We start from the raw sequence: 26,958 nt of genomic DNA on the forward strand, positions 1-26,958 counted from the left end.
AAATGTGGAAGTTATGTTAGCATAAGCAAAACCTAGAGTAAATCTGCACTGTGCTGTGAGCTTCCCAGCTTCCAGTGAATAGCAGGATACAGACCTGCATACTGGAGAAAACTTCTTTTTTACCTAAACTGCTAAAGATACGTGACAGCATAGCCACTGTCATAGGCACTGCTTTGGGTGTACTCCCATGCTTCTACCATAGGAGGCACTAATTGAAACCTGCAGGTACTCAAGTAAGCCAAATACTCATTCACTTCAGGCACCCAACTACTTCACCGAGCTGGTGTTACACCGGCTTCGTCTGTTTGCTTGCCGCCACCGGCGCCCTGGGGCTCCCTGCTTCCCCTGGGGAGAAGCCGCGGGTGCTCTCCCTCGGGAAAGGGAAGATGGCAGAGACCAACTGTGCAGCTGAGGAACCCAGGTGCCGGCCGGGGCCGGCTTCCGAGCTGAGGGGCTGGCCCAAGTCAGGGGCAGAGGCGGGCTGCGGGAGAGGGTCTCCGACACGAGGTTTGTCCTTGGGACACTGCGGCCTTCTGTGGGGAGGTAACACCCCCTACCATTGCCACTTCTGTCCCTTGAGCCGGAAGCTTTGCTTGTACTTCGCTTTGCACGGTACTTGACCGTGCAGCCAGCGGGCTCCTCTCGGGGCCCTTTCCCACACCTCTCGGCCAGCCACGCTGCTCATACGTGCAACCACAGCAGCCGCGACCTCACCCAACGGGGTTCCCCCGGACGCCCCTCGCCAGGCCCAGCCCCGGTGAGGAGGCTGGGGCGGGGGCGGCCGCAAGTGCGCGGTTGCCGGTGCTGGTGCTGCCCGCGCCTGGCCGGCAGGGGGCGCCGCCCGCCCCGCGCTGCTCCCGCGGGGAGGGGCGGGGCGGGGCGGGGCGGGGCGGGGGAAGGGGAGCGGCTGTCAGCGCCGCGGGTCCGTGCGGGGTGGCAGCGGCTGAGGCCGGCAGAGCCTCCCGCGCCATGGAGCCGCAGGCACAGGGTGAGTCTCGTCGGGACGGAGCCCTCCGGGCCAGCGCGGGTAGAGAGCCCGAGGGAGAGCCGCGGCCCGGGGCATCGCCCGCCCCTCCGGGGAGGGGAGCGCAGTTTGAGGGACCCGTGCGGGGTTCCGCCGGAGAGCCCGACATAGCCCGGCCCGGCCCGCGGAGCGCCAGGGCGGCCTGCCTGTGCGCCCCCTCCTCCGTCCCGGCCGGGCCCCCCTTTGGTTGGGATGGTGGCGTCCGTGTTTTTCCTTCTGTTGGTTTAAACGTTTCGCGGTCGAGTAACCGGGTTACAACTTCGCGTTAAGTCAGCCTCGGTGAGGCTGCGGGGCTCCTCTGGGCTGTTCGGAGCGGTTTTGGTGCGCGGTGTGGCCCCCTCGGGAATCCGTCCCCGCTCCCGATGGGGCAGGCGGGGTGGCCCGAGGACCAGGTTGCCCAGAGAGGTGGTTGATGCCCCATCCCTGGAAACGTTCAAGGCCAGGTTGGACGGGGCTCTGAGCAACCTGATCTGGTTGGAGATGTCCCTGCACCTTACGGGGGGGTTGCACTAGGTGGCCTTTAAAGGTCCCTTCCAACAGAAGAAACTTTTCATGCAAAGTCTAGATGATGTTTGGGTCAATCTAAGGTATTCAGCATACATAGATCTTGCTTATCTTTACAGTCTTGTTTATATTTTGTGAAGAACCTTATGAGTTTGCCACATATGTCTGAAAGTCAACAGTACTAAGCGGGTGGGATGAATATTTGTGCGAAAGCAGAATGTTTAGAAACACCATTTTATGTCATCTATAAAACAGGGAGATTAAATAAGGGGGAGACATATGCTCATTGAAATTAACTGACAAAATAGCCTTCCAGAATAGTTAAAAGCTGTCTTAAACAAATACACATAAAAGAAGAAAGTGTTGATTGCAAATACAGTTGTATGTAAAGGAATACTTGGGAAATTAGAGTTCATAATGCTTGTGAAGGAAAAAGCCTTTCCGGCAAAAGCGTGGTGTATGTGCTGGCCTAATGGATACATGGCGGAAGCTGATTGGCAAAATAAATAGATCTGTGGCTCAGTTCCCGGGGTTTTTAGAAGTCAGTATTAAGATTATAGCGTAAGACGCATTTAAACTGATTTTCCAAATACTATGGTGGGAGTTTCTGTTCTTTAAACAGAACTTCATATGGTAAAGGATTTCATAATTTCTTGTTTTGTAGAACTAATGGAAAACAGTACCTGATTCTAATAAGCCAGATAGTGGTATATGTCCATGTGAATTTTTTACCTTCCCTGACTACTAAGATGAGTAAATATGTTCTTAGTACGTGTCAAAAATTCAGCCAATGAATGTGTTTTGCTAATATACATTTTGGTCAGCAACTCTATTACTGCCACAGATCTTTAATAAATTCTTCTTCTGGATGAGTGTTGGCTAGCGAGACAGTATAAAAGCATTTTGTATTGCTTAATTTTATCTAATTAGGGATTCTTAGCTCTTCATTTTTCTCCATGCAATGCAGGAGCTCAGGAACTTTTTATTTTCTTTTTTTTTTTTTTCCTTGTAATCTTAAACTTAGTTGACAGAAAGACAGATATGGGACTTTTCAAGGCTATATCCAATTAAGTCACTTTTTTCTTCTGTTTCTCACCGGTGTGTTTTATTTCTACAGTTTCTCAGAACAGCCTTTCATTACTTAAAAAACATCTTTCTTTGATACACTATCAGTACAAGCTAAGATTTTTGTGGCAGTTATTTCCATGCCAGCAAACCTTTGTTCTAAAACATCCCGCTTTCCTTCTAGACTTAATTCAGTGCATGCTTCTGCAGTTATGGAGCCTTGCTGGCAAAAAGGAATGTAACCTCTAATGCAGTTTAATTCAGTAAAGTATATTGAAGCACTGGCCAGAAATCTGAATTTTTCAATCCCACTATGCAATTAGCAGAACATAGTTATAGGAGATTACTAACAGAACAGTAGCAATTTGCTTGGAAAAAGACCCAACTTCAAGTATCTGCTTAAGCAGCAGGAGAAATGTGTATACATTTTAATGCATTTATTAATTGCTTCTAAGGAACTTTTAGGTGCACGCAGAGATATGAATCCTGAATGGTTTGTTCCAGAGTGCTCTGCTGGGGGATTGCATTCTAATTTGAAAAGACAAAGTAAAAGCTATATATTTGAAAGCACTGTCGAATTTCTCGTATTTAACACTTTAAAGGTTTTCTTCAAAAGGACTTTTCTACATAATTGCGTTGTTTGTGCCATTTTGTGCCACTAGTGGCTTGAGGCTGATTTAGTGTAATTGGTGTATGAGAAGAAAAGCCGTCTACTTGGGTAGGTCCATCAGCACACAGGTTGGCCAGTGTTGATACATGTGAGAAAATGGGAAGGATAAGACAAGGGGAACCTTAGTTTTCTTGCCTAGCAGGAGCTGCTAGTTCCTTCAATTGTAACAAGTGTATTTACATTCCTCACCTATCTTTGCAAGGCAAGTCCGTGGCCACTCTTGCTTCTGAGGATTCAAGATTCGCTCTTGTTAAGGAAGGGTTTGTGCTGTCTCCTTGCTGCCCTCTGGAGCTCACCATTGCCCCACTATGGAAAGCAGGAGAGAGGACTTTGCGAAGGGTCAGGAGGATAGCGGGGTAATTGAACCAGCCAGTGATAACCTGCATATTTGGCTGCATGATAGAAGTCTCAGCTACTGTGTTAATAAGATCATGTGAAGATGAGGTCAAGTGAAAATGATGGGGTTGTAATTTGTAATAGGATTCTTAAATATTTAACAAAAGTGCACAGAGCTCAAGCTAATTGCTCTTTCATCCTTTTTTATACTAAAAGGAGGGAAAACACGCATGGAATGAGTTTGGGTGTACTGGATTTTGAGCAAATAAATGTCTGAAATAAAATGTAGTGCTTCTGATTTACCCTTTTGAACCTGTACTGCTTTCAGCTTTATGATACTTGTCATATGATGAAATTCAGTTTGATGAGGCTCAGAAAATTGAGTGGTTTCATGTTACACATGAGAACTGAGAATAAAATGTGGTGGGATTTGGAAGAGAGATATAAGAGATACCTCCTCTAAAATCTAGGGCCAGTCTTAAGAGGCATTGTAACTTTGCCAGTTTTACAACTATGAAGATACAAAATACAGAACATGCAAACCAAACACATCAAACCCTAAATCATGTTTTAAAATTCTTGCTTTGTTTTTTCTTCTAGATCTTATTTTCAGAGAACTGCTGGTATGAGCCCTTCTGTGAGGCAGCTCAAGTATAGTCTGAGTTAGCTCTCTGTCAGTGTTCTCAAGTGCGCTACTGGAAAGATGAGTCTGCCGAAGCTGCTCTCGTGTGCCTCGCTGACCTGTGCAGTACAGTACAGAAATGTGTGGAACTTCTGAGGTGCTTGCTTAGGGCATGTGCAGCAGCACATGAAGGTTGAGGATGCGGCATAAGCTTGGCAGAAGATTGCAGAGGGGTTGAAGTATGTTCTATGGCCACATTTAGGAATGTAGATGTTGTTTAGTAGCTTGTTTTATCGTAATCCTGGATTTTCTTTTTAGAAAGACTCTAATCAGCCTTTGTTTCAGAATGTGTTTTAAGGGTAAAATTAGATCTTTCTTACTAATCAGAAAATACTTCTTAGGGTAATACATAAATAGGAGATCCAGGCAGGCTAGTTTTATCTTGTTTGATTTGTATCTCGTAGAAATACACAGTTGCAATGCCAGATTTTAGAAATGTAGTCTGCTGTAGTCATATTGCTCCTCTCTAAACCGGGCATTTTGGCTACTGCTGTCTCTAAACCCATCATGTATGAGAAACAATGAGAGGGGACTGAAAAATCTCTGTTTTAATGTCAGATGTCACACCGACCTTCTCCAAAACTTTGGGTCTGTATCAGTTGACAGAAGCAATTCTGCTTAGCCATCTTTGAGATCCTTGGATCAAAACTGCATTATGATAACTGACTAGGCTATCATCATCACACTTCTGCATCTGTGGTGTGGTTAAGGGTCACAGGTGGATAAATGTAAAAGACAGTCATTTAGCAAGTGTTTGTATTGCACTTCAGCACTAAATCTCCTTTCCTTTCTGTCGTGCCATCTCTCATTCCCTCTCTCTTTCACTTTGTAAAAAAGAAGTAGATTGTCAGCAGTAAAGATCCTTGGGCAAATGTTCTTACCTGAAAGTGTAAAACAAATTCAAGAACGTGACGTATATGAAGTGATAATGCCTCAAGTACCATCTTGTGATGATAAAGATCTTACACTGAGTTTCCCATTTTCCCTTTCCCGCTTGGCACGTTTTACCTTTTCTGGGCTTATAGGACTTCAACACTCTGGATAATAAAAAGGGCTTCTAAAAGGCTGTTCTTTTTAATTACCTCTGTGCAAGATTTCTTGAACTTCTTGATACTTTTTCACTTATTCCAGTAAAAAGGTATTGTATTTATGTTAATAGTATGATAAAGTGAAAAATCCACTATTGGATCACGAAGCAGAAAAGAAAGTTGCCACTGCAAATAGTCACATAAAATACTGGGAGTTTCGGTATTCTCTCCACACTCTCTGTCATTAAGCTTTTTTACATAAGTCTGGTTGCTGAAAGATATCTCATTTTTTGTCGCTGAAGGCCAGAGCTTTTACAACAACCAAATAAGAATAATGCAGCAGTACAATTTAGAAAGACATGTTTACAGAAATAAGGAGCAGTCATGGTTACATGTGTGTATCCTGTGGCGAGATACAATAGCTTCTCTCATTTAGTCTGTTGTCCAACTAATGGACTTTCAGATGCTTAGTGACTATGTAGTCAGGGATCCAATTCTTGAGCAATTTTTACATGTTTGTGTTTCAAGTTCCTGAAGGAGAATCCAGGGAGTTTGGAGAAGCACGTAATGGGTATAAAGATCAGAAGAAGGTCTAATGTCCTCTGTCAGTACCAGAAAAGGGAAGGTAACGCTATGCCTTGAGCAGTCAGTTCCTTCTGAAGCAAGGAGAGCTGTCAAGAAAAATGCTTCCTTCTGGGTTTCTTTTGTTGGTCTTCTGGGGTTTGGTTTTTGTAATGTTGTCCTGCTATCAGCACTAATTTTCCTTAGCATGCTGTTATCCTTCCTGTCCACCAAGAAGCTAGTCAGTAGAGTGTTTTAAAGTAATGAAAGTCTTTAAAATGAGTAATGGAAAACAGTCACTTTTCAGCTTTACTGTTCTGAAGGCAAAATTAGACTTCTAATGTTTTTGTAAGATAATAGAATGTTAAGTACTTTTAACAACAACAGATTCCGCATAATGCAAACTCAAGATTCAGCATTTAGTATAACACAGGAACTAGAGCTCTAGTGGCCCTTTTGGCAAAGAGAGAGATAAAATTACACTCTGAAAACATTTTTTTTTTTTATATTCATGCAAGCATAAAGTGTCTATAGATATGGTGTTGGTTTTCCCAGAAAAAAAGTGTTTGCACAAAATGTTTTAGTAGCAGGCAGTGCAGTTTCTTTTCATGTGCTTTCTTGCTGAAAGGGCTACTTTTGTTTGCCGGTAAGTGAAGTTGTTATTTGCTTTCCCAGGTCCCAAGGGACCAGATCCTGCCTAAACTACTTCTTCCTCTTTTGAGAAGCATTCTTTCAGGTTGTTTTTTTTTTTTTTCTTTCCATTTGTACAGTCTGATTTGTGCCTGGGTTTTGCTTTAACTTGTGAAACACCATTCCTCTTTAGCCATCCAAATACATAAGGTATCTCTCTGTAGTACATGTACTATACTTTAAAGTTGTATTTAACAGTTGCCTAATAATTAAAGTTACTAATTTATAAATTGTAGGTAAAGTATGGAAAGCACAATTAAAAATAAAAGGCTGTATGATTTATATTGTGTAAATATTTATAAATAGTGGCTACAGGGAGCTGATGCTTTCCACGTCTGCTTTTTCAGCAAAGAGTTAGGTTTTTCTGTGTTCATCTGTTTGTTCAGATACTCTGTTTTCACCAGTTTCCTCACCAGTAAATTGCCTTGCCACCTAGGTGGAACTAAGATGGTGCAGGTTTGTGTTTACTAAAAGGTTGCTCATAACCATCTTAAAGTTTTAAAATACTTTTGCATAATTCACTTGGAATAGTTGTTTCTATTGTGCTTTAGGTGGATTTAGTAATAAATTGTCATGTTGGCTCAGGCATTTTAGGTGCTTATCTAATTTGTCTTTCTATGTTTCACACTTTAATTAAAATGTTCTTGACTCCACTGACTAGATCTTAGATGGTTCACTCAAGGAGATGCTGAAAGATTTTTTAGAGAATTTGGAACAAATGTGTTTAGTTAGAATGTATTCTGAAGGCCTCAGATGCTTTATATTCTTTCTCTGCTGAGTTGATGCATGCTAAATTTTTATTAAAAAGTAATCAGAGATAGTTGTATTTAAACACAATGAGATTTTTCTTAGAGACAAGTAAAATGTATGTACATTACAGAGTTAGAGGGGCAATTATGCCAGGAACAGAAGATTATCTTCTGCTCAAAGTATTTTAATAGGCAGATGGCAGCTATTAACTTATTATTGTGGGAGGAAGGAATCAAAGTCATAATCAGGGAGAATGATGTTTGCCACGTAATTAAACTATCTAACCAGTGCTGTACACTGTTATGTGCATATGAGAATACTGAAGAACCAATGAAGACATATGGTCTTGCAAGGGTAAATCCTTCGGTCGTGTTGTGGGTCAGATGGTGCAGAAGCTTTGATAGCAGAGAAAAGATGGTGGTGAAGAAGTAACAATTACTTGAGCAGTGTGACTGCTTTGAAAAAAAAAAAGGCTTGCTGAATAATGTCATTCATATAAACTGAATCACAGTGTGGTTTTGAAGATTTAAATAAAGTCTTTGCAGAGTTAAATAACAGGTATTGTCAGGAAACTGGAAGTCAAATACTACAAGCAGAGGAAAAAAATGTCTCCACTTGTGGCTTTAAATTGCTTGAAAAAATAGAGAAGCATAGATAGTGAGCAGTATAAGATGAAGTCTGCATTAAGCACAAGGCATACAGAAGAGTGTGTAGTGATAATAGTTTGTAGCCATTTGAGAGGGGTTCAAAGATAGGAACTAGATTTAGACCTAGATCTAGAATTAGATTGCACAGAATTGTCTGCACGGAAATATGGAGCATGAAGACATCCTGAAAGGGGAGCAGCAGTCTTCTGGTCATAGTTACATGCTGCATGTGGGAATCAAAGACAGGGGAAAGGTAAGTGAGAATAATATTTTAACAACTGAATTGAATAGGGATGAAGATGCGAATGGAAGTTATTAGCAGAGATGCAAGCACTGGAATGCTGGTTTATTTTAGAAGAGTATGTTGTGTTATGTTCATTGTGCAACAACATCCTCAGAAAAGTCTTCTTACGTAAGGTAGTAGAATAGTGAAGAGAAGACAAGGACTGTCTTGTGTCCTCTTTCTGGGCCTTCTTAGAGTACTGAAGTTACAATAGCCATGATAACAGACCGAGTGATCTGTATGGAGTAGGATACAGGTTTGAGTGATATTTTTGCCACTGAGTGTGATCTAATGCAACCTTGAGGGGAGAGCAACTCATGCCATGTACTAAACCCCTTCCTTCTCTTACCAATTGGCCTGCCATTACCTGTGTCCAGAGCAGCTGTTAGAGAAGCTGGCCATCTGTGGTTCAAGGCTTATCTTCCCTCTTGATCTTCAGGAAGGAGAAAAACCACACTCTGTCTGACATGGCTGCCATTTTGGCTGATACATGAAGGTAAATCTGGGACCTCAAAGATGGAGACTGTATGGTGTGACTAGAAGTGCCAGTTTCTGTCCTCTGGTCTGATAAATAGCCTCTCCCCCTGCAGTGTGGTCATTTGTCTAACTTGGGCTGACTGCAGAGGCATGCCTCCTGTCTTCAAACCCTACCCAACATAAGGAAAGGCCAAGAAACCTGTTTCTATGGGAACTTCACAGACATCCAGGGCCCTAAACCCCAGATGTCTCCACCCACAGCCTCACTGAGCAAACACATTTCTTTGTAATGGCGTGCTACAAAACACTGAGTGGGCAAAACCACAAAATTAATGATGCCAAAAACTCTGAAGGCCTTAACATGGAGCTTGACATTAAAAGCAGAATAACAAATACCTCATTTCACAGTTCAGGGTGCTGGCAAAAAAAAAACTGGAGGGAAAACAAATGAAATTTTGAGTTGAGCAGGCCCGGCTAGATGGTGCTGATCTGATTGAAAAGTAGTTTTTGTGGCTTGTGTCCAGAGAGTTAATGTCACACTACCTCCAAATTCCAGGTTTATCAGAGCAGCCGGCAGCAGCAATGGCTGCCTAGCTGCAAGGCAGCACGTTTGCAAGAAACAATGTGGCTCAAATTAGAGCTGCTTTTCAATGTATTTGGAGTATGTGTTTTAGTAAAGAAAAATTTGTTTCATCTTAAACAAAAGGTCTGTGCAAGGGAATACATAACCATTGTCTCTGGTACAATGGATTGTTTTCCAATAATACTCATATAGATGAGCTTTATTTTTATTGGTTTTAAATTAGAATGCAGTTGTGTTGCAGGTAGATGCAACCAAAGTAGGTCAAGTATGTTTAGGGAAGCCTGGAAGAGGTCTGCGCTGTCAGATGACCCACCATGGGAAGGCAAAAGTGGACTAGTGCAAAGTGTCTGGCCTTAATTACAAAGGGGTTAAGGGGTACTGCAAACTGAAGCAGGTGGTGCTTTAGAGTTGGAGAGCAAGGGGAGGACACAAGACATGCCCGCTCTGAGGAGCGTGTTGATTCACTGTCTCTTCTTGGTGGCCATGAGCTCTTATACAGTCTAACATAAACATTTAAGAAAAACTCTGAGGACAGGAACTGTGCCTTTATCTCAATGTAGTGAGTGATTTAATGTTGTTAATTTATAATTATGAAGCTGCCTACAAAGCTTAGTCACAGATCATGGACCTTTTGGGTCAAGCAGTATGCAGAAAGACAGTCTTGGTCCTTAAAAACTGAAATCTTTACTCTCCCAGTGTGAGAGATTGAGCAGATGTAGGGGAGGATAATTTGTCCCTTCTCTCTCAGCATTCCTAGATGTGTATTTTAGTACATGTAACAACGCTGAGACATTTAATCTGTATTAAAGCAATGGGAATAATTAATTTGAGCCTGAAGGGAGTAAAGAATCTGTCGTGTGCCCAGTTATAATTATTTCCTGTGTATTTTCCCGAGTAAGTTTACAGGATCAAAAGTGACACATCTGCCTTACATGTTGAGATAGTTGGATGAGGGTGTGGGGAAAGCAAAGAAACCAGCTGACTGCAGCAAGATTTTGCTGATTTTTAAAATTAGAGTTATAAAGATCTTGTTAGTTATGTGTTTTGTGGTCTAAAGGATACAAATTATAGCTACTTGAAGAATTTATTTTTTAATTTAAAAATGTAATTTTATAATTTCTTGCAGCACAGGTACTTTGGAAGTTAATTGAGGAGGCTTGTGAGTTTAACTATATTGCAGTTAGATTGCTGTCTAGTGATATTCTTATGCACCTGGCTTTAGAAAAGTGCAATAAACTGATTCGTTCTTAGGAGAGAAATGTTATTAAATCCTCTGATTAAGTTTCTGTGATTTTGATTCAGTGAAGCAGATGTGTGAGCTTAATTATTCAATTGATGGAATCACAGTCACTTCTACCAGCTGAGGATGGGACCCAAGATGCCTGTCTATTCTGAGATTAGAAAAATGTACCTTTATGTATTTTTAGTGTGAAAGGGTGGGTTTAAGAAATTTGACTGATAACTTCCACCTCTGACTGCTACCATTTCCATGTCATAGCTCTTATCTTCCCCTACATTGTTTTTTCTCTAGTCTGATTATATATTTATATATGCTTTATTCCTCCATTTGCTTTATGCAGTCTGTTACAGTTTCTAGAGTACCTTATTTGTAGAGAACAAGTCTCTTTTGTGACTCAGTGTCATCCACTTTCTCATTCCCTATTATTCCATCGTGACTTCATCTTTTTTCTTTCTTTTTTTTTTCTGTTCTGCCTAAAGAAAGAAGAGATGATAACCCTTCCACTTGTGGCATCTTTTTCTTACCCTTGACCTCACAGAAGGTTGTGCAGAATGATCAATAGAAAGCACAGTAAGGGGTACAATACTGTCATTACTTTCAGTATTGACATAATAGAAAGAAGCATCTGCTGTCTTTAAACTGTTACAAAGCAATTGTTGTGAAATGTATTTCCATAGCTACAGTTTAGAAAGCAATGTCACCCTTGTCTTCCCCAGGCAGGCAGGATTATTATTTTATACAACGAGAGCTAGCTATTGGATACAATTCGTAAGATCATGCCTACTGAGCATTTCTGGATGTTTCAGATAATTATTTTGTTTGGAAGATCAGTTCTCGGGTTGAAGCTTGGTAGCTACTTTTAGTAAGTGATATATATTTTTACCATTATTGCTATTTTTACTTTTATCCATTGCACTTCTGTCTTTGGGATGATTATCAAACTCCTTGCCAATGTGTATGGCTTCTCGGTGCAGCGGTCAAGCTGCAGAGTCCGTTTTCTGTCAGCTATTTCTGTGTAAATTGTCTCTCTTCACTGGCATAGATTGGCAGCTGTGCTAATGGCTTCTGGGGGAAAAATAACATAGCAAGATCCTCAATGTATGATTAATCTCTTTATTTTACTAAAACAAAGAAAAGATTTAGCACATTACAACTGGCTGTTAGCTTATCCAGGAGCTTTGAATATAAGTGTTCCTTTGTTTGGAAACCTGCCAGTCTATCTCATAGCTATGGATAGATTTGTTATTAATCCCTGATTTTGCAGGGGTTAAGAGATGGAATGGAAAGCCTTAGTAAGGTCTATAATGAGCTGCTCCAGGATGACTCGGGACACTTCTGAGATGGTAGACTGAGTCCTAGAGATCTTGAACACTGGAAAGCGGTACTCCCTCCCTCTCCTTGTCACCACTCCTAATCCAAAGCCCAGTGGAGATTGGACATGAAGACACTTGCCCATCTATATCTCTCTTACAAGGAGCATACTCGGAGAAAAAGGAAGATTGAGTCCCCGTGGTCAGGAAGTAGAATCTACAATTTTATTTCAAATTTACACTTTTGATCTACATGATCTGTGACTCGAGTTCTTCCTTCTCTGAACTAAGACAAACTCAGCCTCTAGTTTTATTTTCCAGTCATAGCTTCAAAATCAAACTTCCTTCTGTTCTGAGTTCTAAGTCCTCTAGGAGAAAGGCTGTACAGTGATTTTTAGACTCAAGCAGTTCAGACTTATCCATGGTTAGAACCAAACACAGAAGGGAAGATCTTCCTTCAAGTAGTTTGTTTTGTAGGCGGATCCTCCCATAATAACTTAAGAGTGGAAAAAGTGGTACTGGAAATCCTTGCAATTTTTAATAGTTGTCCTGATCAATGTAGTTATTTACTGTCCATGCTTCTAGTCTCCCCTTTTCCCCCCTTAATCTCTGTATCTGGCATTAAGACTACATTATAAAGAAGATCAAAGACACTAATGCAGTGTCTGGACAGTTCTACTTACCATTTCATCCCTTTCAAGACTTAATTGCAATTTAAATTTGTAAACAATTATTTTCCCATTTTAAATATGAAACAGTTCTTCTGTTGTTCTGCTATGCTGTTAACTACAATATAATGACATGGCAAAAGAAGCTGTAACATGTCATTTTGTTTACTAGAAAGATTATACAATTGGAAGATGTTTTCTCACTATTTGATGTGAATATTAGATGACAAGGTAGGTATGCTATTTTTAACTGGTTGAGAAACAAAAAAAAAAATTAGAGCAGTAAAAGGGCTTCAGTTCTTAACAGTTTTGTTAGAATAAAGGATCATCTATGTATCTTCCTGAAATGAATGTCGGAGAATGTACAGGAGCAAAAATTTGGTTTTCTTGCCTTTAATTTTGCTGTCATTATGGTTAATTCAACATTGCCAATAGTGTGGAATTTTGTTGTGTGTTTCTTTTTTTTTTTTTTTTTTCTTAAGAAGGTTAACATACAAAAATTAGCCTGATACATAATACTCTAGAACAGGAGCCTGAGATTAATATGGAGAAAATACATAAAAAGCACTAATTAAAACACTTTCATCCAGTTAATCTTCAGGTACCTGAATGAGTCTAAAAATCTGTCTTGGATTTTATCATCCTATTCTTTGGTTAATTTAAATTTTATGGAATAGTTACAGATCCTGCAGTTTCTAAGTGGCTTATTTAATTGTCATCCCTGCAATTCTAGTAGCAAACATATGCACAGGTACAGATCAATGCCAAAACAGTTTCTTGCGTTATATCAGATTTAGCAGCAGACTGTAAAACCTAGTTACTAATCTCAGCCACAACTACCATGAACTTTGGGAGAAAACTAAAAAATGCCCATGAAGTGTTTCAGCATACTCTAACTCCTTATACGGTTGTTGTATTATCTTATGAATCTTTCAGAAGATCACATTAAATGTGTTCCCCCAGCTATCCACCCCCTAATTGTTCTGTATAAATATCCTAATACAAAGAGCTGTTAGCTCAATTGTTTTGAGTTAGATTCTTCTGTGACTTGCAGTTCCTAATTACTGATAAAACCATACTTTTCATATTTCCTGCATATTTTATCTGATTATATGTGACAGTAAGTACTAAAACTTTCTCTAAAGTAAAAGCCAAACAGCTCTTTGCACTGATTTATACCTATTATATACTTTCCCATGCTTTATGGGAGCTTTTTTTTTTTTTTTTCTTTTGAAGTAACATCTGTCCAGACAATCACTAGTCTACCTGTTTGTGGAGGATAAATTCTAGTGTAATTTGTTGTAGGCATATAAGGTTATACTAGACCATAGGGACCTTCAGATCTTATCCCCAGCACTCTTAGGCTACATCAAGAGGGGTCGTCTGGAAGAGATAATGAGGGAGGTGGGCTGGGTCTTGCATCCATCTCTGGACAGAGTCCTCTGATGGCATATCCCAGAGCTAAGTCTTGATTGAGCTTCTGGATGGAGCTTGATTGCAACTGGAGGAAGCGGAGAGAAGGGAATAGGCAATGGGGACTCCTCAGGTGACCGTGGACTATGAGGGGTGGGAAGTTCATGGAATAGGTTCTAAGATGGCTTCTGCTCTATGGATGCCTCTTGTGTGATTTTTCTGGGGAAGAGAATTTATGGGCACCAGGAGAACCAAGATTGGCTTAATCTGGACAAGATGGAGGAGGAGAAGAAGATAGATACTAGTAAGTGGTGGTGTGTGGGCTCTATCCTTATGTCCTATCTGTCAGTGGCCTGCTTGAATGAAACTTGGAAAGCCTCTACTTTAGACAAATATGTGGAGGTCAATGCCTAAAATATTGTGTTGTTAGTAAAGGACATAAGAGGTACAGGACGTCATCAATACAATGGGTTCTTGTGATGGCTGGTGATCTATTGGATGAAGCTCCTAGTTCGTTCTGGGAAGCTTGCAACACTTGTGCTACAAAGTGAAGCAGAAGCTATTCACCCACTCAGCAACTAAATTGCTGTTCTAAATGGGTGTAAAGTTAATTCCTGATTCCACACTTGAATATTGGTACAATTCTGAAATCAGTAGCTCTGCATCTGAACAGTTTATTAACTGTTACAATTCCAGTTTTTCTAGTTTTGACCACAGCTATAAACAAGACATGATCTTCAGTGTCTCTGGGAAGAGTGGAGAAGTGGAGCAAGGAATGCAGCTTGAATGGGACTTCTCCATGAAGGTGTACTAGTCAGGAAAAAGAGGAGCATTGGGAACCTCAGACTGACCTTTTCCTTTTTGGTTTTTTTTTCCTTTTTGGTTTTTTTTTCCTTTTTGGTTTTTTTTTCCTTTTTGGTTTTTTTTTCCTTTTTGGTTTTTTTTTCCTTTTTGGTTTTTTCCTTTCTTCTGCTACCAAATATCCATCAAGATTTTACACTAATCTTGAAAACATCTCAGCTACTTGTACAACTCCTTCCCCAAAGGTAAGGAGTACAACCTTGTACTTGTACAACCCTGTACAACCCCCTCCCTGACCAAACCTTCCACGACTCATAACTAATACCTTTGCGTCTTTAGGCAAAAATATTGTCTCTCCCAGACCAACTAGATGTGTGTTGTCAGGTTATGTAGCTAGGAAAGAGAAGATAATGCCTGCCTAGGACTTTGAGGCTGTACTAGGGCAGTATTTATAGGTGGGCTTATGTGACCCTCCTTAAAGCACACTGGAGGGTGCTAGGCTGCTCCTTGGAAACCTGCCTTTAAAGGATGGCTCCATCATCATCAAGAACTCTCAGTACTCACCTTGCTCTGGAGACTTTAGCTGCAAGTGTGTGAGATGACGGTATCTAGACAGAGAAAGCAGTAACTGCAAGAAATGTTCTGCTGTCTTTGCAGTGTAGCAGTGCAGAGATACCCACAAGATCTGAAGAACTGTGATCCAAAGCAGAGGTCCGAGCTCAAGGCTCTGGAGCAGTATATTATATTACGTTGTCAGTGTGCCTGAGCTGATAAGCTGTGTAACTTGGCATGGCTAACTAGCAGAGAACAAGTTTGTACTGATGCAACTGTAGCCTGAGTTTGAGCTGGTGGATGCTGACCTTATATTGTGCTCCATTTCAAATATAATAATGTCCTAATTGTAACCCCTCTGCTTATTGTTGCTGCTTTAGCAATGCCATTGACTAGGTAGAGCTTGACTTTCATTTATCAGGATTAAAGCATCATTATGTATTGGTCTGGGGAGTATCGGATATCTTGTAGTTCTAGAATTACTGCAAGTCTCAGTGCAGTGAAGTCAGTTAAATTTAATAATCGGGGTAGGAATAGGTTCTTTTAGTGTCTTTTGTGAGCATGCAGGTTAATCTGTTTTAGCTCCTTGCACATAAAAACAGTGGGTAATCTGGCAGTAATGATTCTGACCAGGCATATATTTGTCACTTCCATGGAAAATTAATTTAGCCACTGGGAAATATTTCACTTTGAAATGTTATGCTCCCTATATTTTGTCTGAAGGAGCTTTAACTGAAAGTTAGTAAGTAATAAATATTTTCCCTAATCCTGTAAGTTAGGAGAAAGAATTACTTAATTTTATGGCTTCCCTATATTTTCAGTAAGCTATTGGGAAAACAGGGCCTTGAAATGTTACATGACCAGATTCGCAACTACCCAACAAGCTTATTTTAATAAGCAGCTAACAATAATTTGAATACTATTATTTAAGGTAGCCTAAATTTAAAGGAAAAGATGGGTTTTGCATAGAGATCTGCAAATGGGAATCAAGGTGCACTGTAAAAGCTATCCTATTTCAATGCTGCAGTGAAGATTTGCCTTGGACATCTGATCAAAATGCCATTCTGTATTTTAGCTTCTGTGAGAAGCTACAGATTATTTCTGTAACTATAGATACATTATGACTAGGTATAGATATATAATTATTTATATAGACATAAACTGTGTAGATACACTTAATCCCGGATGAATTGGGACCAGTTAAGTTCCTTAACTCCCAAAGGAAGATGTGTGAAACTAGGAAGAAGAGCTGTGTTACATGCTCAGCTGCAATAATTGTATGTATAACCAGAATGTATAAACTGTGTACATGCACACAGATGAATGTCTGCAGTGCTAAAGTACAGATTTCTTTTTTCCTGGGTGAAGTACATAATTGTTGGAATTGAATGTGCATGGTAAAGTATAAAAATGCAGTGTTATCTTAAAATTCTGGCTTTTAGATGTCTAAATCTGGCACTCTTCTATATACTGCAGAAAAATACTTAGATTCTAGGACTCAGCTCTAACCATTTAGCTGAATCAACTCATCCTTGTGTCTTTTCATGAATTGTTAGATTAAACATGTTTAACAAAAGGTATAGCTACATTAAATACACTAAATAGGATCCTACGGTATTTCTTGATTCTTAAAGAATTGCTCACGTGGTTAATTCAAGATATATCAGCAATCCCACTGAGCTCTTGTATTCTATTATGCTTCTATACTTGGTGCATCTATAATGGTTGTCTGAAAGGTATATTTCCCAGGCTGACTAGTTGAAAGGATCCAACAGGGAAGGTTGAGAGGAAGCTGTGCTTCCTGCAGAGAGTAAAAGATGGGACAATATTTTGGAGCCGGCAATACTAACAATAGGAGCTGTTTTACTACCGAGATCATTACCACTTCTTATATATATTGGTGTGAATTTTGCTGCAGGTTTCTGTTTACCTTGGAGACTGCAAAACTAATAAGTTGTCCTATGAGTAGGAAAATGTCAATAGTCTAATTTCCTATGGTTTTGTGTCTTGTGTTTGCCTGACTTCCTTGAGTCAAGTTAATACTATAGTTCCTCCTGAGCCTGTGCTGAACTAACTCCTTTCTGGGTAAGGTGCTGTAGGAACCTCACAGAAGGAGTGCTTTGATGGAATGGCTGCTGTGGTGCTCAGAAGTAGAAACTTGGACATTGTTTTCTATTGTTGTAAAATAGATTGTGTGTATTACCCTTCTTCCCTCTTTGGTTTCTCTGATACCTCCTATAAAGATGAGCTAATCTAGCATTCTCTCTGTCTGTGAAATCACTTTGAATCTTCTCTACGAACTGACTGTTTTCATTAAACTTGTTTTAAGAGACGTCTAACTCTGAAATCTAATACAGGACTCAGTGGCTCTTAGAGGGGGAAGCAGGGAAAGACACATAAATTTAAAAAAAATTGCTAAGAAGAACAAAGTCTTGGGAACCTTGCCTGCATACTTCACTGTGCAATTGCTTGAAACTGTGGATGCTGAATTCTCTAGGATATAAATCACAGGGACGGAGATCTATGTCTACACTCTCAATAGATGGAAAAAGTTGAGATCTCTTCTGCCTCAGGAAGCCTGTTTTCTTCCTAATGCGTTCAGTTTTTCATTCGTCCCTTTGCTAAGCTGAACACTTAAGACAGGGAAATTAGAGAAATGGTTTGTGAGGATAGCCCCAGACACTAGTGATCTTTTCACATCAGATTCAAGAAATGAGTTTCTGTTGCTCAAGTGAGGAAAAGAGACTGAGAAGTTTGGATGACCTAGCGCTAGAAGTGAAGCATACTACCTGTGCCAATAGACCTGGCCCGGGACTGAAGTGCTTGGTCATAAGTGGTGAGAGGCTACCAGTGAAGCCGTCCAACAAAGTAGAATGGCAGCAGAAGGTGAACCAGAACTGAGAGCAACTAGGCATGGTTGGAAAAAAACAAGGATCATGAAGGAAAGACAGAGACTGAAATCGGCAAGGGAAGAGTAGGAGAGAGTATGTTGCTTGTAATAGTGTTTGTGTGAGGAAGATTAGAACTGAGATTGACTGAAAGATGACTACAACCCACAGTATGGTGGAGAGATGTTCAGAGTGGAGCTGTGAGGTGACTGATGCAAAACCTTTGTGGAGGGACATAACCATTGGGCAAGACTCTGGTAGCGTCTTCAGCAAGAAGGTGGAGACTAAAGGATCAGACTAGATTTTAGAGGACTTGGGCGAGAAGCAAGAGAGAAGAATTGGGACAGGCAGTGGATGAGGTTGCAGAGGATCATGCAGAAGGTTGATGTGCATGGTCTGTTTTGGGGTGGATTGTAATTTCAGTTCAATCTTGAAGCTTGTACTTGACCACTAGTTAAGTGTTACTCAGTCATCTTGGTGATTTTGGCCCATGATGGCTTTCATATATCTATTTAGCCATTATCCAGCAATTCTGGCCTCTTTACCTAGCTAATCCCAAACTGATGTTGTCTTTTGAGCACAGATCTGCCTTCTTTTTAGCTCAAGTATCAGTTGCTCCAAGATTGCCTCATCTCACGTCTACCTCAAGACTATCCTTAAGGGTTTCAGCCTTAACCATATTGTCCCTGAGGTTCTTCCTAGTATTTCCCAGAGCTGCCCTGTACTGCTGCTCCTCTATCTGTGAAAAAAAGAGAATGCTTTCAAGACCATGGGAACTAAGTTTAGCCTGATTCCCATAGCAACACTATTAATCCTCAAATACCAAACAACAATTGTCTTTAGGGATGGAGGGGTGTTAATAAAGGTGATTTGGGAGCATTCCTACTGGATAAATGTACTTTTCTTTTGTTGTGACTTTGGCAATCTAGGTTTTCCTGTCCAGCTGCTTTTTGGGTAATAGCTAAGGTATCAACTACGTCTGTATGCTTTCATGTTTTTTAAAAGGTTTTGTGCTTAACTGTGGTGCTCTGTTCTTGCATATGGTGCCAGGCAGGGGTTCAGCACCTGTGTTGTTACTCTTTATCTTCCCACTCAGGAGAAGTTGTAATTAACAGGGCTGAGTTCACCACATTGTGCTCTGGAGTGAAGTTGGTCTGAATCAAATCAGTTCTGTTTGGTTAAATAGAAGGAAATCCAGGTACACTGGGGGACTCTAGGTGGAAGAAATGACATAAAACTAGAGGGAGTTTCGCTTTCTACATGAAAATATTAAGTACTCCATTTTAAGTTACTGAATACTCCAGACTTGCTGCTTGTAACCTTTATTCTCTGCTTCCAAAACTTAACAAAGTTAAATTATAATCTCTTTGTAATAGAGTATACAGACGTCTGGGGACTTGGGAAAGAAATTGTTCTCTTCTGTATTAAGCAGTATATAGATGTCAAGAATCAACTGAGATGGCTCATTACCCAGCTGAAAAACTGAAATACAGAGAAAAGCATTGTCCCAGGTGTTGTCTGAAGGAGAATTTTTTTCCACAACATAAATAGATTGAGAACTTTAAAACAAGGTCTGAAGGAGCGAGAATGTTTTCTGTTATCTCGTGTTTTGCACTGTTTTGCTTGCAGGCAGTGAAGAATGAGAGGCTATTAATGGCTGGAATCCCAGCAATCACTCTTCTCTTCACCGAATAATTGGGAGATACGTTATATTTTGTTTCTTCTGTATATATTATACCAGGCAGGCCCAGGTCCTGCAAACATTTATGTATGTGCTTATGTTGATTCTCATACATACTGCTCCTGATCTTGGGCACGCAGAAGAAAAAAGTAACTGGAGCTCCAGTATAGTTGTTCACCCTTCACAGGTTTAGATTAAGTGATCAAGACGTGCTTCTCTCTAACATTTAGAAAATTCAAACAGTAGGTATCACATTTGCTTCTGCAAACTGTATGCATCTGTAAGGTTCTCAAATTGCTGCAATAAGCAGTACTTTTAAAGCAATTTTGTCTCAGTAATATACTTCCCATATTGCTCATAGGATTGCCGCTATTCACATCAGAGATCCACATAACCAGCTTTCTTACTTTGAAGAAAAAGCTTTTTTTTTCTTTTTTTTTTCCTTTTTTATTTTTCATTTTTTATTCTGTATCATTAGAAGCAAGGAAAAGCCTCATCAGGGATTTGTGGGGTCCAAGGTGATTTCATTCTGGGAATGAGTGGTGCTTTCATGTATTAAATTGCCTCTGTGTAGACATTACCACCTGATACTTCCAGTAGCTTTTCAGAAGCAAGGAGGAACGGAATCCAAATGACCTTTAGCAAGAAAAGGTTGTTTTGTTTTTTCTTTGATTTTTTTTTTTTTTTTTCCTAGTGGGTGAATCATGTATAGTTCTTAGATGTTAGGGGAGGTCAGTAGCATAGCTGAAGTAATTGATAACTGTTGTCTTGACCTTTTGACTCTTTACTTTAAGGCCTATTGGAAACCCAGTCTTTGCATGAAGCAGATGAAGATGTGGTCACTGATGTTGATTTCACCAATATGATTTCTGAAGAAGAAAAAGAAGAGTTAAAGATTGAGCTAGCCAAGGTAATGAATTTGAAATTCTGTAAGTGTTACTGTTTCTGCTTCCTTAGACTGGAAGATATTAATTGTCAGATGAAGCACACATCATAAAGGTATGCTCTTCCTTTTTAGTAAAATTATTCTAGTCTACAATAATGTGAAGCAATTAATTTCCTTAGATATTTTTTTGAAGATTAAATATCTTCTACTTCATGACTGTAGAAAGAAAGTTAAATATACCTTACCATTTTAGTCAAGGCATGTGTCTTTTTGTATAAACCTTCCTTCATAAAGAATGAAAGATGTTCTTATTAGATCTATAGTATTGTTGTGACACCTGATGGAAAAGATTCTTCATGTGTTGCTCAGAGGAAAAGCAGATGATGGTTACAGAAGAGACTGATGATGATGAGCACCGTAATTTCACCACACTTTTGTTTCCTTTGGCACTGATGTATTTAGAGAGGGTTATATTTTTTGTTTGCTTAATTCAAGAACTTCAGGAGATGTCATGACACCACAAAGAGGTTAAAAATAATAATAAGGAGATGGGAGGAAAAAGATGTGAACCTTGTGGTCCTTTTATTACAAAGATTAAAGACATTGTCTAGATTCTGTCTACAATGGGAGGATAGATTCAGTGTTAATTACTGCTGCTGAATACCACAGAAACAGAAGTGAAATTCTGAAATGGAACTGAGAAAATGGTAAAAAGTGATACTTTATTTATTTTAAATATGAGACAAATAACAGAAATCACAGCTGTATGAAGGGGGGGAGTTGTTTTAGTTTTAATTGAAATAATGAATTTTTAAAACAGTAGGTTGGAAGCTTCACATAACAAGAACAAAATAAGTACCTATTTGAATAGTAGGAAACCCAAAATTTGAGACTGTGAGCATATACTCTCAAAGTGTAAACTGGCTGGGGAAAAAGCATTCCTTCATAATCATACCATAGTGCTTTGTGAAGCATTTGCTGCTATTAAACACAGAATGAGCCCATCCAGAGGACAGTTATTTTGCAGATATTGATCCCTATCTTTCATACAAGAGAAATATTTAAATTGGTATTAAGTTGTAATATTAAATATGCTTAAGAAGTCACATTCTTAATGACTCTCAAGTCATTTACCTTGAGTGCTGATTTTGGATTTTCTAGTGAAACAAAACCCAAAAGATTGGGTTTCGCTTTAATGTTTTATCAAGCCTTGTGTTTCTGAGTTACCAGTTAATTTTTACTTCTTTGCTGATCCTGTCATGTCTGTAAATAACAATAAGGAAGCTGAAATTTTACATGTTCAGTTCATCACATAGCAATGAGATAGGAGTTGGGAGGTCATTATTGGCTTTTTGTCAAGGCCAGGGGCAGTGGGCACACACTGAAACACAAGATGTTCTCTCTGAACATCAGGAAATGTGTTTTTTTACTATAAGTGTGACTGAGCACTGGTGCAGGTTGCCCAGAGAGGCTGTGGAGTCTCCATCCTTGGAGATATTCAAAAGCTGTCTGAGCTCAGTCCTAGGCAACTATCTGGCTCTAGATGGTCCTGCTTGGGCAGTGGGGTTCAATGAGATGACCTCCAGAGATCCCTTCCAACCTCAGCCATTCTGTGATTCTCTTCTCTTTTCTGGTGAAAGGGACTTAAGAGGCAGATGGAAACAAGGAAGGAAAAAAGAACTTCCTGCAGCCATCTGAGAATTATATACCTCTCAAGGGAATTAATCTCAAGAGTTTCTGGGCATCCTTCCTGCTTGCTATTTCCTAGGGGAGCAGAGAGTTCTCAGTGGCTCATGGTAGAAATGCTGTAATTAATGTACCAACACACAAGTGAGAGATCACCTTTCAAATATGATCCTGGCTGACCTAGAAAATATTTTCTCAATTCCTCACAGCAGTTTACTGGCATACAATTTATTCTTAAAAACAAAATAAAACTAATAATTATGCTAAGAAAGTTTTCGAAAATTTGAATCTAAAGTGAACAAAGTCTAAACTTAAGTGAGGATTATGATTCTTAGAAAAGACTGTAAAAAAATGTGTAAGACCTTGACTGCTTCAGAAAGAAACCTCTGTGGGAATGTGTTAACGTTTCCTTTTGAAAAGCTATTAGTCTTTCCTTTCAAGCTCCCTCTGCTCCAGCAGTGGTAGTCTTGTTTTCTTCCATGTCCTTATGTGTTAGGTAATGCCTGTTTGAGCCTGTACGAGCAAGCACCTTTCTTATAATTTTGAAAGGTTCAAGTCTTCCTTAATGCTGCAGTCACTTAATAGTTGAGATAATGGGGAGCTGTTGTGAGCACCTGTTGTGCATGTATTTAAACAGAAAAAATATGTTCCAGCTCTGTGTTGTGTATCTGCTGTATGTATTCTCTGTGTTCTTCCTCTTTCCCTCTCCAGCATTAGAAGGGGAACTAGCACTACTGTTTTTTCTGACAGGTGTCTTGTATACTCTTTTCCTGTTTCCCTGCTAGTAGTAGTCTCTTTGTACTGGAAGCTTTTCAGAGCATGGACTAACTCTGTTCTTGTATTCTCAGTCTGCCTAGCACAGCAGGGCTCTAACTCTGATCAGGCCTTGAAATTTCTACAATGCAAGTAAAATGAGTAACTCTTACAGGAACTTCTAACAGTCATTTGAATTAACAGAGGTCAGTCTGACACTTCGGAATAGTAGCAGAAATTTGTAGTCTGAAAGTTTTACATAAGACCAGAAGCTTGTTAGCAGAACAGTTTGATTCCCACCCCCTGCTTCCTCCCTTGGTGTGAGGAGCATGATACTCCTGAGTCATGACAGGGCTGAGGTTTTGAACTGTCATCTCACTCACTGCTGTCAGTTGTCCTTCCATTACGCTTATCAAAGCAGTCATTCACTTCTTGCTGTCTTCCCCCTCCCATACCTTCACAGAAGCAGCTATCTGGTTTGATCTATAAGCTTTCTAGCTAATGCACAGCTTCTAAGTTCAGCTAAGTTCAGTTTGAGGAAAGATGCGAGTACCTCTTTCTGCAAACTTATGGCTAATTTTATTTATGAGTGTCACTGATGTCTCTGAGTGCTGTTCACCCAAGATAAAACTAATAAATCAACAGGTACTCAGCCTGGAGGTATAAAATTTGAGCTATATGATTTGGTGCAGAGGTGAAGTGCCTGTTTTTTGTGCTATTTTATTCTGTTCACAGTTACAACTACTTTCTTTAAAAGGCTACCATAGTAAGGTGCTCTCATATCCTTACAAATACTTTCTGCATTTTAGTATACATGTTGTTATACTCAGCAATTTTGAAAAGGAGTAACAATTCCATAACAATCACTAGTTTACTAAATACAATAGCTAGTCAAATTTTAAGGGTCCCATGGGTTGGCTTCACTGAGAGACAGTTTTTCTGTATGTTTGCTGTAACTTTATTGGTGTCTTCTGACATAAAAAGGATTATGTGAAAGAACAGTATAGAGAAGATGCAGTCTTGTGGGTGGTTTTTTTTTTTGGTGGTGGTGTTTTGTTTTCTTTTTTTTTTTTTTTTTTTGAAAGCCAGTGAAATGAAGGAAAACATTATTTTCTTCCTTGCAAAGCGAACTTCTTTCTGTTACTAAGTACTCCCTCATAGTTGCTTTTCCTGCCAGTGATACAGCTGCCCCTTCCTTGTTGTGTTTTTTTGCCTGTTACATGTTTTCCAGCTTTTCTTACAGGATATTGCTATGCAAAGAGTTGATGTTCGGTTCTGGCACAGGCGGGCAGATGCATGCTGCAGCCTGGCTGCCACAGTGGTAACTTTATTTTAATCACTGCCTTGATTCTTAAAACAAGCATAATAAATGTTCAATTTACTATTCAGCTTACGATTAAATCTATTCATCAGTATTATTCCAACCAATAGCTAAATCTTTCGACCTACACATTTTACATAGTACTATATGTATCTCAGAATGTAGGTAATACCAGCTGACATAATTTTTTATTAATAGTAGTTTATCCAAAATGCTCCATTTTACAGAATAAGTACTTTCTGGTTTGTTTTTTATGAGCTGTTTCATGGGTTTCTTCATGGAAAAAAAATGGGAAAGCTTGTGAGTTGAAGAATTACTGTGATGGTTTTTTTTTTTTCAAACATGCCACCATCTTAAAAGGATGTTCAGCTCCCTAAAACATACAGTTTGCCTTGCAAAACAAGGGAAAATACTTATTTTTTTGTGTTTGTGTGCTGGACTTCCCTGTCCTTTTTCCATATTATTAGTCAGTCCCAGATTTCAGAGATCTATCTGTAATTGTGGATTTTTCCTGGGGTCTCACCTTTGTGTGATTACTCATGTTAGCTAATCATGGGAATTCTAATGTTTCAGATGGTCAGCTCCTCTCCTTGCTTTTGCACATGTCCTACACAATAATATATGAAAGAAAAAACAGCTATTAACTCTGATTCCTAAGCCCATAAAAAGGGAGAAGGGAACTTTGTCCCTATATGATGCATCTCTATTTTTCTGTTGCACTTAGAAGGGAAATGTGAGGACTAGAAGCTTGTATTTATGTTGGTTTAAGCTTTAGTTTCATAATGGAGTCTGCCATTTATAACAGTGGACTTTTCAAAAATGCCTAAGCAAGTGATGCCTGACTTCCATGGGAGTTAGGTATGTAACTTGCTTAAATGCTTTTCAAGATCCCACTCTAAGTCCAGAATTCCTTTCTGCCTACTTCAGTCTTCAGCCACTGATATCTGAGCACTTGAGGGAGGCTTTGTATCTTCCATTGTTTTTAAACAATGGAACTTGAGGAGGATTTTGTCAAATCAAAGACTCTGATCTCTAAAGAAAAATAATGCGTTATTTTTAATACAGTCAGAAATGTTCATACTTATGCCGTTGAGCACGTGGTTAGTACTTGTTTAGGGCTTGCAGCTTTAGGTGTCTATTCAACAGAACAGATGGAAAGTAATTTTAACAGAAGCTCTTGAATGTTTACATATCCAGGTACCTTATGATCAGCCTACTGCTAGCCCGTATGGAAAGCATTAATGTGTAAGTACCTGTAAGCATACTGGTATTGTATTAAGTTAAGTTCTTTAGCAGTGTTACTCAGGCAGACTTGTGCACCAAGGAGTTTACTGCGGGTGGGAAATTACTAAAGGGAGCTCTGAACTGCCACCTGAGGAACCCTGACATTTGTGATTTCTTCTTTCTGTAAGCATTTAACCAGTTATGCTCTCAGAAGAGAAACTCATGATGCCTCTTGACAGCATTTCATTTGCAGGTCAGGAATATAATGGAGCATAAAGGATATGGGAAGGAATAAAGCGATGTTGGATTGTTACGTAGTCTACCAGCAAAGGGGTGGTATCTCAGGCACTGGTGAACACTGGTTGGTATCTGCTTCACTGAGGTCACAATTTTGCTTTGTGTTCATAGTCTTGCTGCTTTAATTCCTGAGCTGCTTGAATAATTTAGATAGCAGGTAGTGACAAAAGATAAACTGATAGCTGGGGGATTCAAGGCTGAGACTTCCAAGAACAATGAGCTTGCAGCCAGTTTTACAGGGAAGCAAAATACGTGAGTGTGTAAAATAAAAATAATGCTACTATTGGCATCCTAAATATAGCCCTGGAGAGGTCAGCAACTGATTCAGCTGGTGCTTGCCTCATTCCTTGCAGCCTATGGAGTTAAATCACAGGGAGACTGTGGTTCCTGGGAACTTAACATATGGTAATCAGATACATTACCATATGTCATCCTATTAACATATGGAGGAAGGAACACAGTTGGTAAGGGAACTTCTAAACCTGAAGTGAAAGGCAGCTGCTCTGGTGTCACTTGCCCTTGTTAGCTTCAGCACCTCTGAGTGCTGCTTATATAATTGGCTTGGGAGTTTTTTGGATGGAGAACGCAAACCCGTGCTTGCAGTAGTGCTGCCCAAGGGGGAGGATCCTGAGCAGGCTCATTCAGCGATCCCTCCTCTCAGTCAAGTGTTCTAGGTCCTTGCCTTGCAAAAACACTGGCTTGGTTTAGATGTTTCAAATAATGTCCACTGCAGGGAGAATTATATCCCTCTGATTGGGCTGAATGGCATCTTTACAACTTGAATTCATACAAGTTGGGTTAATGACTAGGAGTCCTGAAAAGACTCATCTGCTGTGTCTTCTGAATGATTCTATGCTTTGGGTAGGATCTGTTCACTCATGTTAACAGTCCATCTGCTATGTATTTTTATTGTACTGTTTTGAAATATGTGAGGCCTA

General features: G+C 39.8%; 1 protein-coding gene across 1 annotated transcript in view; it reads left to right on the forward strand.

Annotated features, from left to right (window-relative positions):
• Window positions 1-923: 923 nt before the first annotated feature.
• The window catches only part of TPD52L1 (TPD52 like 1), a 57,872-nt gene continuing 31,837 nt past the window's right edge, over window positions 924-26,958 (forward strand). Inside the window, exons 1-2 of the mRNA XM_086744434.1 lie at window positions 924-988; window positions 20,648-20,763. Of these exons, the coding sequence (XP_086600560.1) occupies window positions 970-988; window positions 20,648-20,763 (135 nt within the window). The 5' untranslated portion in view covers window positions 924-969. The remainder of the gene's footprint in view (window positions 989-20,647; window positions 20,764-26,958) is intronic.

Source organism: Chlamydotis macqueenii, chromosome 3 (assembly GCF_036417535.1).
Source record: "Chlamydotis macqueenii isolate bChlMac1 chromosome 3, bChlMac1.mat, whole genome shotgun sequence".
In the NCBI taxonomy this organism is placed as follows: domain Eukaryota; kingdom Metazoa; phylum Chordata; class Aves; order Otidiformes; family Otididae; genus Chlamydotis; species Chlamydotis macqueenii.